The 16,684-nt window shown below is 40.1% G+C and overlaps 1 protein-coding gene across 1 annotated transcript; it reads right to left on the reverse strand.

The window, feature by feature from the left end:
* Positions 1–1,911: 1,911 nt before the first annotated feature.
* cnn1 (calponin 1) lies at positions 1,912–12,153 on the reverse strand. The gene is made up of 7 exons (XM_022747899.1): positions 11,901–12,153; positions 5,876–5,997; positions 5,688–5,754; positions 4,423–4,560; positions 3,921–4,037; positions 3,444–3,590; positions 1,912–2,195 (listed from the first exon to the last, which is right to left on the reverse strand). Exons 1-7 carry the CDS (start codon positions 11,958–11,960, stop codon positions 1,950–1,952), a joined length of 897 nt encoding a protein of 298 aa, XP_022603620.1. The 5' UTR covers positions 11,961–12,153; the 3' UTR covers positions 1,912–1,949.
* Positions 12,154–16,684: the final 4,531 nt, after the last annotated feature.

Consider the following 16,684-nt stretch of genomic DNA (forward strand, 5'->3'; position numbering starts at 1 on the left):
TAGCAAAGATGTATAGTTTGAACAATGTTGAAACAAAGCCAACACATTAGGGTGAAATGTTACTATACATTTACTTGACATTATTGCCATTGTTGATATCACAGGGTGGGAATGATGATCAATAAATTAACTACATTCCTATATTTGATGGAATAAAAGTAATGTTTGGTCGTTTGATGGATTAAAAATACAGTAAATATACTCATGCTTTTTCCCCCCACTAGATGTCGCCCTGCCACATGTCCAAAATCGTAGCTGTGATGCTTTTAAATCAGGAGCTCAAATATAATGGTCCATTTACTTCTGACACCATTTAAAGCCAAAACTGAAATGTAAGTGTAAATTTCTGCACTCTAATGTGTTGAAAATGAATCCTGTGACAGCTAGAGGCACTTCTAACTTTTACATTCAAGACATTCGGTGGGTTAACAGTATGATGCAGAAGTTTCAAAAGGAGGATCTCATCTGTATATTTGGCATGACTCACATTAGCAATTATCAGCAAGCACCTGGGTCTGCTTTGATATTGCTATTTATTGCCAGTGGTGGACAACGTACTCAGACACTTTGCATAAGTAAAAGTAGCAATACCACAATGTAAAAATACTCCTTTTGCATTATCAGCAAAATGTTCTTTAATTATGAAAGTAAGCGTAGTAAAATATTGTTACTTATACTTACAACATACTTAATAAACTAATTTGTTTTGTATGTAAAAACCTCATTGTCTAAAGTAACTATAACTGACAAATGTAATGGAGTATAAGTAAAAAGTGGCATCAAATGGAAAACTCAAGTAAAGTTCAAGTACCCTAAAATTTATATCTAAGTACAGTATCTGAGTAACTGCACTTAGTTTCATCCTCCACTGTTTACAGCACATAAGGTGAGGCCAGGTAAAGTGCAAAAGGAGCAACAGCACTAAAGCCAAAGTTCACTGAGGCAGAAGGCGAGCGGCAAATGTTTCCAAAAGGCTGGAAGCAAAAAGACAACAGCTTCACTCTCAGTACAAAAACTACTGGTGACCTAGTTTACCCCAACATCAAACTGGATATCACAACACTTACATTGACTTTTTTTAAGTTTATAAATGCATTGTCTGACAGACCCTGCTACTTTTTCTAAATACCTCCTCAAAAAACCAAAGACTCACGCTGCACACAAGCCATGTAAATCAGCCCAGTAACATCGGCAAAATGGGTAATCTGGCAGGCCGGTGAACACAACTATTTGTCAGCGCAGGTGCTCACAAAACAAAAGCGATGTCCGCACAAAGCTACAAGTCCTCCTGCATTGTTCGCCCCCCCCCCCCCCGTCAACCTGTGGACCTGAGGCTTCTGCGTCATCCCGAGCGCTGGGATCCCGGAGCCTGCGGAGCTCCGACGTGGACTCTGTTCCAACTGGGTTGAAGTTCAATAGCACCAACACAGTCACTTGTTTCCTTTCAAGGAACGTTCAGATTCTGCTTCGTCAGTGTTCAAACTGGACAGGACGGGTAAGGGAGGTGAGGCGAGGGGTATAAAAAGTAAAAAAAAAAAAAAAATCTCTAATTACAATGCAAATATAAAAAGCAGTAGAAAATAAATCTATAAATAGCAAAAGGTCATTTAATCTCAAACTAAGTGTTGTTTGGGTGTTTTTAGCAGTAATAAAATTCATCAGCGCAATGAGATACAGACGTTGGCCACTAAATTAAATCTTTTGACGTAAGGTCAGTGTAAACACTTTTTTTGTTTTACTCATGGAAAGAAAAACAATAAATTCCCAAGAGTAAAACTATGTTTAGGGAAAAGAAGGGGCAATAAAGACGACAGTGACGTCAATCAGTGTTAAATAACAGTCTGGGAGGTTTGCTCATCACAAAGACAGTTGTGGTTGTTTGTCTGAAGTTAAAGCAAAGGGGAGGGGGGATGGGGGCGGGGGGGGGCGGTGAGGCTGTCCGTGTTTTTTTAATCTGAGTACTGGTTGTAGCCGTCGAACTCCACCTCATTGCCGTTGTTATAGTAGGCCTCGGTGGGGTTGGTGCAGTACTTGTTGTCATAGACCTGGCGGGGCAGGCCGTAGGTGGTCATGCCCTGCTGGGAGGCCACTTTGTTGGTGCCCATCTGCAGAGAGATGGTGGTGGTGTCACAGTTCTCCAGCTCCAGCTTCTTGTCAAAGATGTGCCTCCTGGTTCCCGGAGCTGTCATGCCAGACTAAGGGACGGAAACAAGATGAAGGGGTTTTTGAAATTAAAAAAGAAAAAAAAAAGAAGAAAATATTCTGCGGGTTGTGTAAATATATTTTTTTCAAAGCCTCTTGAAGAGGCAACGAATACTGACTGAATTCAAAGAATAAAAAAGGCCGGTGATACTGTATGTTTTTCTAACTGTCAACATCCCTCTCTGTGTCGTAAAGCTTCGCTGTTGCCCAGACACTATTAAAAACACAACATTGCCGCGTTGGGTGACATGTTCCTTCATAATGATGGATATGGGCACTCAAGTTTATTTGTCAAACCCATGCACACTGTCCTGCTGCCAGAAATACTTGCTACAATAGTGGTTCTCAGCCTTTTTTATCTGATGTAACGCCAGAGCTCTGTCAGATGAACTCCATGAACTCCAGTACGCTTTCATCCGCAGGCCACTTGTTCCAGCCGTCTTCACTTGATTGGTTTTAAACTGGATGTTATTTAGCACTATTAATTGTATAAAAAAGAGGTTGAGTGTTTAGTTTGTTTTGGTCTGGTCGCACTGCTACCTCGGATTGTTTCAGCCATTAAACCCTTTCAGCTACTTTAACCATTTACCCATCACCTTTAACTAATCATTTTAACCATATGAGTGTGATTTCAACATTTCTACCCATTACTTGCAGCTAACTATTAATAGTTTAGCTAAATTTTAATATTGAGATTAAAGTGACGGTTAAATCATTTTGCATGACTTTTACATGCGGCTATTTCAACCATGTATTGGCTACTTTAAGCTTTTTCACCGTATAATATTTTTAGCCATTTAATATCCGTTTTAACCACTTAACCAGTCTATTTTTCTCGTTACTTCAACTGTTTATCCGACACTTTCTTTTATTTGAACTGCTTTTTTCTTGCTACAACTATTTATCCATTCATTTTGGCTAACTGTTTAGACTTTGCTTGCTTCTATCTAGTTAACACGTGCGCTGAAGTCATTATTTATTTAAAATAAAGCTTTTTTTTTGTCTAATTTGATGAGCCACACTTTTTCCCCACATACCCCCCGACTACAGCAGAATTACTTCATGGTATCCCTGGTTGGGAACCACTGTACTACAGCATCAACATGTGTATTAATCTGCATCTGAAAATAGTTCAACAACCTCACTGTTTAAGTAACTTACATCGCCCGAGCCCGAGATTTTATCTGGTAAAATGGATGAATAAAAGAAAAGAAAATTATTTTTAGTGTGTCTCTCCTCACCTGGCTGGCTCCTTTGTTGGTACCCATCTGTAGGCTGATAGTAGACTGGTCCAGCGGGTTGTCCATGCCCATCTTGGCATCATACAGGTGGCGCCGTGTGCCGTAAGAGGTCATGCCCTTTTGGCTGGCAAGCTTGTTGGTGCCCATCTAGAGATACAGCAAAATGGAGTGAGCCGAACAAGTGAAAACACTCTGTTAGTTCGGGGACATAGCTGACACTTTGGGCTTCATCTGTACGACTAAAAACAAATGTAAGGTCACACCCATGATGGCAAAATTAACCCGTTATTCAATTCAAGACTCATTCTGCACGACTCCAGCAGGGGGCACAATTGCAACCCACATCCATCTATCTGGTCTGAAATGGGTGTCCTGCCAGCAGAGCATCTTCAGACACATGGAGCTACAATCTCATATGCGATCAAGGGTGTTAAAGCAGTAGATCAGTGTAGTTTAAAGCACGCCTGCTGTTCTGACCTGCAGGCCTATGATGTTGCGTCCCTCCCTGAGCTTCTCTGGAGCGAAGCGGCGCTGCTGCTTCTCAGCGTACTTCACTCCAAAGTCATACTTGGAGTGGAAACCTTTGGACTTGGCCTGAGAGAGAGAGAGAGAAGTGGCAAGAGACAGAAAGGAAAATGGTGGTAATAGAGTGTGTATTTTTCATACCCATGTTGTTTTTATTAGGCTGATGCCGTTTCTATATTGTCTTCGTCCGTGCAACACAAAGCACTCACACAGGTAAATGAATGGCTGCAACACTGAGCATAGAACTATCACAATATACTTATGTACAGTCATTGCTTGTGGTGTCTGCAGGATAAAAGTTATTGGGATTTTTACTGGTTGCACCTGATTCTCTACCATCACACTTTCCTACAACAGATGTCACTGGAGTAACAGTGTGTGTGTGTGTGTGTGTGTGTGTGTGTGTGTGTGTGTGTGTGTGTGTGTGTGTGTGTGTGTGTTTAGCTGCCCTTACAATTCCAACCAGAGCGATGAGCGTGCACTGGACCTGAGTGTGGTTGACATTCTCAAACAGATCGTTGGCCTCAAAGATGTCATGTGGCTTCAGGCCGTACTCTGTGATCGCACGGACAAAGTTCCCTATGTTTTCCAGCTGAGGAGGATGGAGGCAAAAAAAAACCGGAAATATTAGAGAGAAGGAGCTGAACACAGCTTTACACAGTCAAAAACCTTTTAAAAGCAACACTTCCACATTTAGTTAGATTGTGAAGATAGATACCACTCACGTATCTATACGATAAATATGAAGCTAAAACTAGCAGCTGGCTAGCTTAGCTTAGCACAGAGACTGAAAACAAGAGAAAACAACTCGCCTAAGATATAGTGGATTAATTAGTGAGCTTTAGTTACTTCTGGACAGAGCTACACTAGCTGTTTCCTCCCATTTTATTCCTTGTCTTAAGCTAACTAGCTGCCAGCAGTAGCTTCGTATTTATCATACAGATATGAATCTAAAAACTCTCCTAAAAAGACAGTGACTAAGCATTCTTTCCCAAAATGTGGAACTAATACTTTAATATTGTGATAACAGTTTGGTGTGGACACCATAAAGAATAAAACTGAGGATTCTGTGTATTTGCATTTTGACTGTTGATGGCTCTGTAAAGCCATAACCTTAAACTTATATCGCCGTTTAGCACCTTCTTATGCGATGATGGGTACGTTATTGTATCCCTGTGTGGTGTGTTTTCTATGTTTTTGGATTTCTGAAAGTGTTTGTGGCTCTGCGAAGCACTTTGTGACTGTGAAAAGTGCTATATAAATAAACTTTACTTTAAATAAGATCCTATTAAAATGCACAGAAACTGAATTGAATGACAACTGCTAAAAATTTAAAGTACCTCAAGGCTTTTTCTTCCCCCGTGCATTGCCCTTATAATGTCTGACTCCCATCTGAAAGCCTTGACTGTGTAGTCCATTCATTTGCAGCAGCATTAATATCACAGTGAGAATTTTTTTTTTTGAAAAGAGCTTCAATCAAGCCTTAGAAGCAATGTTTGCTTTTTCAAGCCTGTAAAAGGCTAATAAATGCCACGCTGAGATGGGCTTCATTTGATATGGCAGCTACTTTATGGAATGTAAATAGGCTCCGTGTTGTCAAGGCCAATATGGCAGACTAACCAAGTTCCACATGCTCTGGAAAACGTCCCTGACTTTGAGAGTAGCAGGACAAATAAGGCCCTTTTTTTTTTTTACTTTTCCATAGAGCTGGTGCATTACCTGGTGCCAGTTTTGACTGGAGTGGTTGATCTTTCTCACAGAACCAGGCTGGAGAACATTAATGAGTCTAAAAGAGAGAGGCACAGAATTCAAGAAAATCTTTTAAAAAGGGCAGGTAATATTATTGGGGACAAATCACTGAAATGAGTACGATTACATTTCCGAGGTGTCTGTGTCTGTCCACTCACTCGCACAACAGGACTCCATCCTTCAGGCTCTCCATGAAGCTGTCCCCCATCCTCTTGCCGGTCACATCCTGAATCCACAGCCTCAGCTCCTCCTCCTTCTGGGGGTCATACTTCCCTGCAAGCTACAATAGGACAGAGGTCAAGAGGTCAAACATTAGCTTTTACTTTCGCTTTATATTCAGTTTTGTTCTAAAAATATTTCAGCCCATCGAACTCTCCATGACCGTGTCTCATCTCTAGTGGCAAGCCTTCAGTTTTTTGTAGTGGCTTTCATGAGAAGCACAAAAAAGACTCGGCAAAGTGAATAGTGATCAATGTATCCTGTGGTTGGAAAACAGAAAACAGATGAAGATAAAGCACAAATTCACCCTCGTACCTTGTGGAAGAAGAAAAAGGTGTAAATGTAAGCATCAATCTGTTCCGTGGAATATTCCAGATTATTCAGATTCAGCTTTTTCAAACTGAGCTGTAAACTTTATTACCAGTGTGTGTGTGTGTGTGTGTGTGTGTGTGTGTGTGTGTGTGTGTGTGTGTGTGGTGAAATGTGTTCCTGCAGACGCCCTTCTGTAGGTGGGAGCTGCCACAGAGTCGGACTTGAGGACTGTGGCAGGTGTTTAAACGTTTGTCTCTCACCACGATAAGTGAGTGACACAAATCATGAAACTTTCAGGTGTGAATCTGAGATCAAAACGAAGGTTGTGTTCGAAGACGGGTGGCGGTCCGACCTGTGAGTACTGAGTGCTCGTATATTAATGTACTAATGAATACTAGGTGGGTCAAAACGCCAACACGTTGACAGGTGTTGCGGCTGCTGTGATCCCATTGCATTCTAGTCTCTAGTTTCACCTGTGTCATCTAATTTTTTACCAATTATAGGGAAACTAGGATTTATTTATCTTGAGAAAAGCTCCATTAAAACCAGAGAAAATATTAATAAGCACTAGTACATTTTGTCTTCCATATTTCTTCTGTTTCCCCACAGTTTTGCATGTTGAGCTGACCTCCAGTACACTCACAAACATTCTTGGATCAAATACTTGAATGAATCAGAAGTGTACCATTTGAAAACTGTGTCTACTTTCCTTACAACCGCTAACAAATTAAATAGTTCTTTCCAGGAAACTTCCTTGGAAGTTGTTTGGAAATCACACACCCATTAAATGAAGCGATACCCACGTTTTGATCATGATTGGGAAGAATAAAGTGAAATTCTCTGAGGGATGGAATAAAAGCAGTAGAGCATAGATAATGTCATTTGAAATATATTTTAAAAAATACTCAAATCTTAAAAAGGTAAATGCACACACACACACACAAGTCTCTTTGTCAGTTTAATACAACCTTTCTTTCAAGCCTAATTTCAGGTTTTTGGTTCCTAAAATAACTCTGGTTTCTGCCTTTCTTTTCTCATAAGGCACATCATAACTGTACTGTCACTGAAAGTCTTACTGTATAATAAAAAGTACTTTGAGATGAAGGGTATAAAAAGAACAGGAATAAAAATGAAAATGAAAAAGGCCTGTGGACATTCCTGCTTAGAGAAACACTCTGGTCTCTCTCTCTCTCTCTCTCTCTCTCTCTCTCTCTCCTCTCCCTGTATTTCCTTATTGGCACAAACACATTGCCCTAATACTTTGAATTCTGGCGTGAGGTTTAAGGCTGCTCCCCCCCCTTGCACGCACGCACACACACACACACACACACACACACACACGCCCTCGTCCCCTTTTCCTGAATGTTCTGCAGATAAGTCTTCACAGTCTGGGATCGCCAGCCAACACAAACAAGTATTTCAAAGCAGCGGGGATAGCGGAGGCTTCCAGTCCATCACACCAAACTTGGGAGAAACAGCTTTCCCAAACACTCCTCCCTCTCCCTCCGACTGTCTCGCTCTCTGTCTCCCATTGGCCCAGCTCATATTTCTCTCTCCCCCCCTGTTTGTCTCACCCCCTCTCTCCCTCTGGGTTTTCCAGAATCTGCCCTTTTACAGTGAGTTGACTATTCAGGCAAACCACGTCTGATAAAGACAGGCCAAGATCGACAGGTCCTGCTTCCAGTCGAGGTACTTGAGCTCAGAGTCTGATTTAGCCGTGTTGTTCTTTTCATAGTGGAGCTCAGGAATGCGGTCAGAACTGGTTGTTTTCTGAACTCTGAAAGATTTTTTATTCATAAACATGAATCATAAAAAAGGCAAATAGGATGGAGCATGAATACTGAAGAATAACCCATTCAACAAAACTTTAAATAGTGCTGGTGATGCTGGATATCAAACCTCAATCTAAACTTTGCAGGTCCACTCATAGAGCAAGACTGTGTAACCTTTGCTAGAGAAAGGTCACTGTGGACACAAGTGACAATTATGGAAAAATGGCAAATGCTAAAACAAACTTGGCACAAGAGGAGAAGAGTCATGAGGTCAGTATAGTGAGTAAGTAATGTCAGGTATACAGCAACATCTATCTAAAGTTAGCTGGCATAAGCCTCTAGCCATACCAGACCAAGTAAGGCCACAGTGACAAACCTCCTGACGTACTGAAATGAGCGACGGTGCATTTTATTGCTATTTGTTCGTGGACAATTCTGTTATTTCAGTATCAATACAACAATCAGCAAAATTATAATCAGGTGAGGTGGTGCCGTTTTAGTATTTTAGTCCAGCGGTTCCCAACCGAGGGGCTGGGCGTCCTCCGATGGGTCACCAGATAACTCTGAGGGGTTGTGAGATGATTAATGGGAGAGGAAAGAAATAAAAACAAAAAGTTCTGCTGCATAAATGTGTATTAATGTTTTGCATATTTCCTTAATTGTCGTTTCATTTTGTTTAATCATGGACAACTTGACCTTGTCAGGCTGCTAACAATTATCTAAATGAAACCATCTGAGAAGTTTAGAGGGGAAATGTCTCTCTGCTGACAACTTATCTGAAACGTGACAAGGGACCTCAACGAGGCGCTGCTTTGAGAAACACTGCTTTAATCTTTATCAATGTGTTGTATTTTATCAGCTTATCATATGTTTTTATATGTATATATAAAAATCTGTCAAGTAGGCAAAATGATGTGGAGTAGAAAACTCCCTCTGAAATATAGTGTAGAAGTATAAAGTACCTTAAAATGGAAATACGAGTGAAGTACAAGTACCTCAAACTGTACTCAAGCACCGAATGTCTGGTCAAATTCTCCCTTCTTTAAAATCAGAAAGTTTCTGACTCAAATCAAACTTTTGCCAGTTGTAGACAGACGAAGCGTTGTCTTTAGACATTTTACATGCGAGATATCTGGCTTCTTTGTTGAAGAAAAAATTTTAAAAAAGCGTTTTTAGTAAAAACCGTATCTGTATCTGTATCTGTATCTGTATCTGTATCTATCTAAGTGAGGTATTGAAAAAAGTTCTGGTCGCAAAACTCCACAATCAAAACATTTGAAATAATACCTTGTTTTGTTAAAAAGACGCAAAGCAAATAGTTACAGGATAATGATAAAAACCAAAACATAATGTAACAGCAGCAAAGTGCGCCGTGATGTCAGTTACACATCGATCTAAACATGACCAGCATTAGCTAACATCTGCCAGTAGAAGCTACTTGTCACAGCAGACCAAGGCTACAGCCGCAAAGTGTACTGAACGTAGACATAGTTCGTGGTAAGATGAATGCCAGCTTTAAATCTATAAAGACCAAGACTGCAGTATTTCTTCTCAATTTAGGCGTCGGTCAACAACAACAACTTGTAGAAACTCACGGGCCGTTTGCTATAAAACATTTGAACATGTGGGGTCCGACAACAGAGAACAGATCATCAGTGTAAATGTATCCAGCTGTTTGTAAGCGAACACAAACAAACAAATAGTTCCTTGATAAAAGCCGCAGTGAAATCATCTCAAGCGTGCTGTGGTTCATTGTGATTTCTGTTCACTAAACAAATAGTTGTTGTTGTAAGATGGATCTGCCATACGAGCCGCCGGTATGATTCCGTCTCCGCCATCCGTCTCCTGTCCACCTGTGTTCTGTCGGGACAGTGTTTCGTCATTCTTGACTTCAATGTAAATTGTTTAGACGAGGGACACTTTCTCAAGTTCCAAGTCAGAGCCCGGTCACTCCTTAAAAGGCCATTAGATGATGCTGATGTACCTGTCAGTCTTCCTGCTGCATCTCTGCTCCTCTCTGATGTCATGCCGCTGGAACCTAACCATCCCTGCCCGACCCACCAAGCCCTGCCGCTCAGATAACAGCTGTGTTTAACGTCGTTTCTATTCTACAGGAAAGCGACCTGGGAACGGTACAAAGATGGCAACGAGGTAACAGCCAGATTATTGCCAAAATCTCAAACCTTCATTCCTGACTAAACAGCCTGCTGACTGCTGAGTAGTTAGGAAAGGAATGTGGGTTTCGTAGAGTGAAGAGCACCTCTGTGTGAGATTAAAGTACTGATGAGAGACGGCACTATTCAGGGAAGAGGACACGTCCCTCCAGGACAATAACGACGATGATGATCCGGGTGTTGGAGCAGACACAGGCTGACCTTTCTCCAACTGTCAGCAGCTCTGACTCATCCCAGCGTACAGAGTCACTACTGTCATGATGCCACCAACAGAGAGGCAGCAAACACATGAAATAAAAATCCCAAAAATCCTATTGACTCTTGCTTTAAGAACACATCTCAGCTTTGTCAGGATGCTGCAGTTTAAACCGGAGGAATATGATTGTGGGAAGGGAGTACATTTACTGTAGTACTGTAGTTTGAGGTACTTGCACTTTACTATTGCTGTCTATGCTATTAGCTTCGTCTGCTTCACAACACTTCAGAGAGAAAATATTGGGCTTTTTTTACTTACAAATGTATCATCAGCTTATAAAGTCTGATGTATTTATATGAGCTTCAACAACAAACACATATAAAGTAGTTAAAATTAAATGAAAATGCTGCTCACATGCTGATGCAAACGGAATAATTACCAAAAAGTATAATATAAAATATATTTACTGTCATTATGAGTACTTTTACTTTTGATACTTCAAGTATATTTTGCAAATAATGCTTATTTACTTTTACATAAGTAGGATTGTGAATGCAGTACTTATTGTGGTATTAATACTTCCACCACTGTCGCTCTTTTCACAAAGAACCTCCTTACAAAGTAACTCAGAGTCAAAAACAAATCCACTCATAATCATTATATGTGCCTTCAATTTTGCAAATCAAGCTTTAAATCATCGCTTAAGCATCTTGACCTTCAGTACCTGCAGGCTCATATTCACAATCCTACATAAATGGTTCATTTCAGTCCGTTTGGTTTCTCAGCCGCGGAGATAAACGAACCAATAACAGAAGAATAACACAGCATTGTGCAGCACAAGTCAAATCCCCCCCCTCCCTCCTCATGCTGCACTCTCACAGACTAAATGCCCTGACCCCTCATAATCGCACAAATAATTTGGCCACTAAGACCTACTTTCAGCTCCAAAACAATCACCTCCCTCACTGTGTGATCTGTTATCAGAGGGCAGGAGTGCACACAACCTGGAGTCAAACTACAGTGAGATCACATCAAAAAACAACCTCTTTCTAATTGTTAAAACTGAACATGCATACGAAAAATATCTGCTTCAAAGATTAAAAGATAAGAGTTACAGACACTCATTTATGTACGAGTCAGTTTTTGTGTCCTTTATTTTATATTTGAGGGTGAAACACGTGCCAACAGGTCGCTCAGGTAGATCAGGGTGACTGCAACTTCCTTATACCAAGTTTTTATCCAGCAGTATCATATAATTGCTCCATATATCATATAAACAACCATTTGATCGCTGCACAGAGTTTCCGTTTGAAGGTGATCCATCTTGGAGTTACTTATGATGAAGGAAAACTATTCAAATAGGACTGTTTACGTTATTCATCCTCATGCCAGCCTTCATTGGCCCCTCGGTGGACCCCTGACCTCGCTCCAGGTGCTAAACGCTACAGCGTGTTTCATAGAAGATAAGAATATATATATATATATATATATAAAAAAAATGTAAACTTACCTTACTCTTGACCTCGGCAGAGAGACCGAAGGCTGGGCCGCTCCTGAAATGTGATGTCATTCTGTTGTTTTGTCTATTTACAGTGGAGCTGAGGAGGGCTTTAAAAATGGAGGAGCAGGTTACAGCTTTCTGTCCGAGGCAGGGAAACACACAGAAAAAGTCCCGAACAAATCCGTAGGTACCTTTCTTTTTTTTTTTTTCTTTTTTTCTTTCTTCAGTTCGTCACAGTCGTGCTCGGACCTGCTCGTGAGGCTTTTGGACAACTTTCCGACACTGTTCTGAATCTTTTTTAAACTCTTCCCATGTGTTTGCTCTCTGATTGGCCGCGGCCGCCGTCCAATCCGGACGCAGCCTCCTCATCGGGGGGAGTGATGTCACCGCTCGGGTATTAGATTTAATGAGTGTCACTTTTTCCACCTTCAGGCCAGTCGGGGATGCTTTTCACTTCCACTGACATGCACTGTGCTCAAGTTATGTCATTGTCATGTTCACCTGAATGTCGTTTATCAGTCAGAGCCTTGAAATGCATTGGCCTAACATTTTCCCCATTTTCATTTAACTACACATCATGTCCTGTGATGAACAGTCAGATACAACAGGAAACCAACGAGTAATTGTTTGTTAATGTTGCAATGATACCCTACAAAAGAGGATATTAAAAATGATTGCAATAGGAGTGAATATTGTCAATAATATATGTATATATATATATATATATATATGTATATATCCATTACTATCATCATGTTTGCATGCTTTTATTTTTTGTATTTTTATGAAATAAATGAAATGAAATGATTGAATGAATAAAAAGAATGTAACATTGGAAGATATCCACTTGATTTGACTTTTGTCAAACTTTACATTAACTTCAGATGAAGTTTAAAATATATTTATACACAAAATAAGGACTGTGGCTTTTATCTATCACTGAAATGATGGGGAACAAAATAATTCACTCAGAGAGCGTTAAGTAGGGATCTTTTAATGACCAGTTTGAACAGGAGAAATGATTGAATTATTATAATATAATGTAAGTGACCCAACTTAAAAAAATGTGAACCTATCTTTCAATATGAAGTTTGAATGAAAGGCCACGTTGTGTGAATCCTCCACAGCAGATGATCTTCGCCCAGCTGCTATGGAGCTGTAGCTTTTCATATTCCCTGTCCTCTGAGCCCTTCAAGGACTTCTTCTTCATGTCGACTGAAAGAATGAGATTAAAAGTTCACTCCTGACCTTGGAGAAAGCAGTTGACAAAACGATCGTATCACAAGGTTCATTCAGTAGGTGTTCTGGTTCTGGATAGTATCAAATGATTGTTTCAGGTTTAGTTCTGAAGCCAACACGAACAAGAAGTCTTAAAAATGATCAGTCATATCCAAAAATATACAGCATACGTACTTTACATCCATATGCTGCTGTGGAGCTGATAGCAGCGTGTTTGACGTGTGTTTGATTGGTCGTGGTAGCTACCGTAGAGCGCCTGACGTCACCCTGGTAACAATGAGGTGGTTTTCCTGTTTTACTCCTGAGTGTTACTCCTCTTTCCCCCAATAGCCAGGCGGATGACGGGGAAAGGAATGCAGCAGATTCTGGGGGTCTGAGGGACAGAGGAGGCGGCTCCCCGGACAGCATGATTCACCCTCTGCTCGCTTATTTGTGTGTGTGTGTGTGTGTGTGTGTGTGTGTGTGTGTGTGTGTGTGTGTGTGTGTGTGTGTGTGTCACTACCAGACACATGGCAGGCGTGCTGATGGAGCCGGAGAGGAACGTTCTGGAAAGGCCAGGGATGGGTGAAAGAGAGGGGGACAGAGGGAGCTGAGTTACAATGCAGGACATGTGGCTCCAGTGGTGATGATAGACAATGAAAGGGTGCTAATGCAGATTACTGGACATACACTGTTACCCAGCAACAATGCAAAGGGCTCTGGTCAGTCAGTGGCGGATTTACACACACACACACAGGTGAAAATAATTACTGCAGAGCAACAGTCTGCATGACAGACTTTCACTGACCACGACACTCTGGTTACGTTCACAATGTAACACACTGAAACTATGCTACTTCACTTCACTTCACTCTTGGGATGAAAATGACGTGATGTGAAGAATAAAACCCATAAATCACATGAACTTTCCAGCAGGAATTATGAAAAAGTTGAACTGCAGTTTCAGGAGTCCAGCACCTGATTAATATTGATCCTACAGCATCAAATGCACCTCAGAACATGTGGTGTGATGGATAAATGTGATAAAGGCAGAGTAGTGGGTCTAATAGAAAGAAGGTTCTACCCACTAATAGATCTGAGATATGATACAGAAAAGGCCCTTAGGGTAATTGCAGAGAGGGGCAAAACTGCAAACAGCCCGAGCTCCAAGGTCCTGGTTGCCAGTGACGACACCAAGGTCATGTTCTCTGTAATGTTTCTAGGAATTTGTGGGTTTGAATGACCTGGTGTTTGTTGGGTAATTACACATGGTGGTGATATGAAGACACTTTTAATTAGTATCTTTAACATTGAGTGTTTCAGGTCAGAAATATTAAAAGACTATATAGTATAACAAAAGGGTTTAGTATTTCTCCAAGGGCCCTCTGCGCTTCACTGACAGAGGCAATAAAGAGACAATAAACAACTCCAGAAAAATGTAAAGTGACTTCAAAGAGATGTAAAATGACAACATAAAGAGGCAAAAAAACAATAGAGATTCAAAGTAAGGACAAAGAGAATGTTAAACAACTACAAAATGGGCAAAAGAACCACAAAGAGACACACAAGAACTACAGAATGACACACTACAAATAGATTTAAAATTACTACAAGGAGATGCAAAACAGCCGCAAAAAAAATAAATAAAATGTAATATAATATAATAAAATGTAAAATCTGACACCTTCGATCAATAAAGTAATAAATCTGAGAGTGTAAAAAGAGAGCAAGAGACCTGCCCGAATCTTAGGGTTCCCCCACCCTCCACCAAATCCCACTTTAACCCCTGACTACTTACGAAATTTATACACGTGCAAACACCGTGAACTCGTTAAAAGGTCTCGGGAATCGTAGTTGAAGTTGAAGAACTTAAAGCAGTTGTCAGCTGAAGATGCGAAAGCAGTTAAAGTGTAATTCTTGAAACTGTTTAAAAATGTAATTTTAAGTTTAAGCCCTGTAGGCAACTGAATAGTCAGTTTGTATGTGAACACTGACAGTAGTTGAACTAACAGCTGAAGAGTAAGAGCTGAAAGACATTGAAGTTGCAGCAAGAGATAAAATTGAAATTTTAGCAGAGGTGATTGGAGGTAGTTGAAGTGTGTGCACTGTTAGTACTGGAAGTGTCAGCTGGTATATGAGCAGCAACAAGAGTTCAATTGTTAATTGCTGATGAGATCAAATCACCTGATTGTCATTAAACAAAAAAGAGATACACAATGAAAAAGGAGTACTGACAGGTAGTGTGAAGTCGAAGCGTATGCGTTGTTAATAGTTGAAGTGTCAGCTGTACTGTTAGCAGTGACAGCAGTTAAAATGCCAGGTGACGTATTTGAACTGTCAGTTAAGAGCAGTTGACGTGTAAGTGCTGAAAGCAGCTGGAATGTCAGTTCCAAGCGTTAGAGATAAAAGCACTTGAATTGTCAGATGAAAGCAGTTGAAATTCTCACTGAAGTAGTTGAAGTGTGTGTGCAGATTTCTCGTCGGTCTGTAAGAACTGATAACAGTCGAAGCATCAGTTTGATAGGATTTGATTCAGACTAAATGTCTTCGAATTTGACAGCTTTAATCTGGAATATTTAAAAAAACAATTCATACACAAATAAATAAATAAATATAGATAAATATATATAAATAAATATATATATTATATAGTATTAAAATATAATTTAGAGATTTAGTATTTCTCCATTAGAATTGTATCCCAGCAGTGTGGAGAAGACTTTGTAACGGTCACTATAACTGAGCAGTTAAACTGACTAAGAAATAAGAAGAGAAAAATAAAATATAGTTTTTAAAATTCTTTTCATGCTCATGTTGGTCCAGAGGTGGAATTTGGATTCATGATCTCAGTATTTAATAAAATCCTGCCTCTGGCCCCGATGAGCTCAGCGCACCAATAACCAGCTACCAATCAAGTTAAAAGAAAATAAACAGAGTACAGAAACATCATAATGGACCTCATAAACTGGTCAACCTTATACCTCATGCTATTAAAATATAGTAAAAGTTCAATTTTTGTATTTTGTAATGTTTCTAAAATGAACCAAGACTGTAGTCTCAAATTATTATTAAATGACAACAGAGTACCTGTTTGGATATGGAATTATGCATTCAAAAATGTGCACATGCACAGACACACACTCTCATGCATGCACAGTCGTATTCTCTCTCATATATATACACACACACACACACACACACACTAAGTGAGGGGTCTTATAAACATTTCACTGAGAGAAGAAGAAGCACACACATGGAATTCGGACACTTTATTTGGGCATGATGGGAGAAGGGAAGGGCCTAAGCTGAGAGGGATAGAGATGTAATGTCTTGTGAAAGAGGAATAGAGGAATCCCTCACACTAAAAATAACAGACTGCAGTCAGATATTTACTGCAAGGTGGGATTTACTGTTTACGTTGACTCTAAGATCGTCTACTTTTGAGTACATTTACTGTGTTGGAAAATGTAAGGTGAATGGTAGCTGATGAGTAAAGAGGCCTCTTTTAAATAAAAGATTTTAATGTGCTTTGTATTTACAGTATTTTCATTTTAAATGGATGAGGCTGGGTTTTT

The sequence above is a fragment of the Seriola dumerili genome, unplaced genomic scaffold (assembly GCF_002260705.1).
Source record: "Seriola dumerili isolate Sdu_G_001 unplaced genomic scaffold, Sdu_1.0 BDQW01000113.1, whole genome shotgun sequence".
Lineage (NCBI taxonomy): Eukaryota > Metazoa > Chordata > Actinopteri > Carangiformes > Carangidae > Seriola > Seriola dumerili.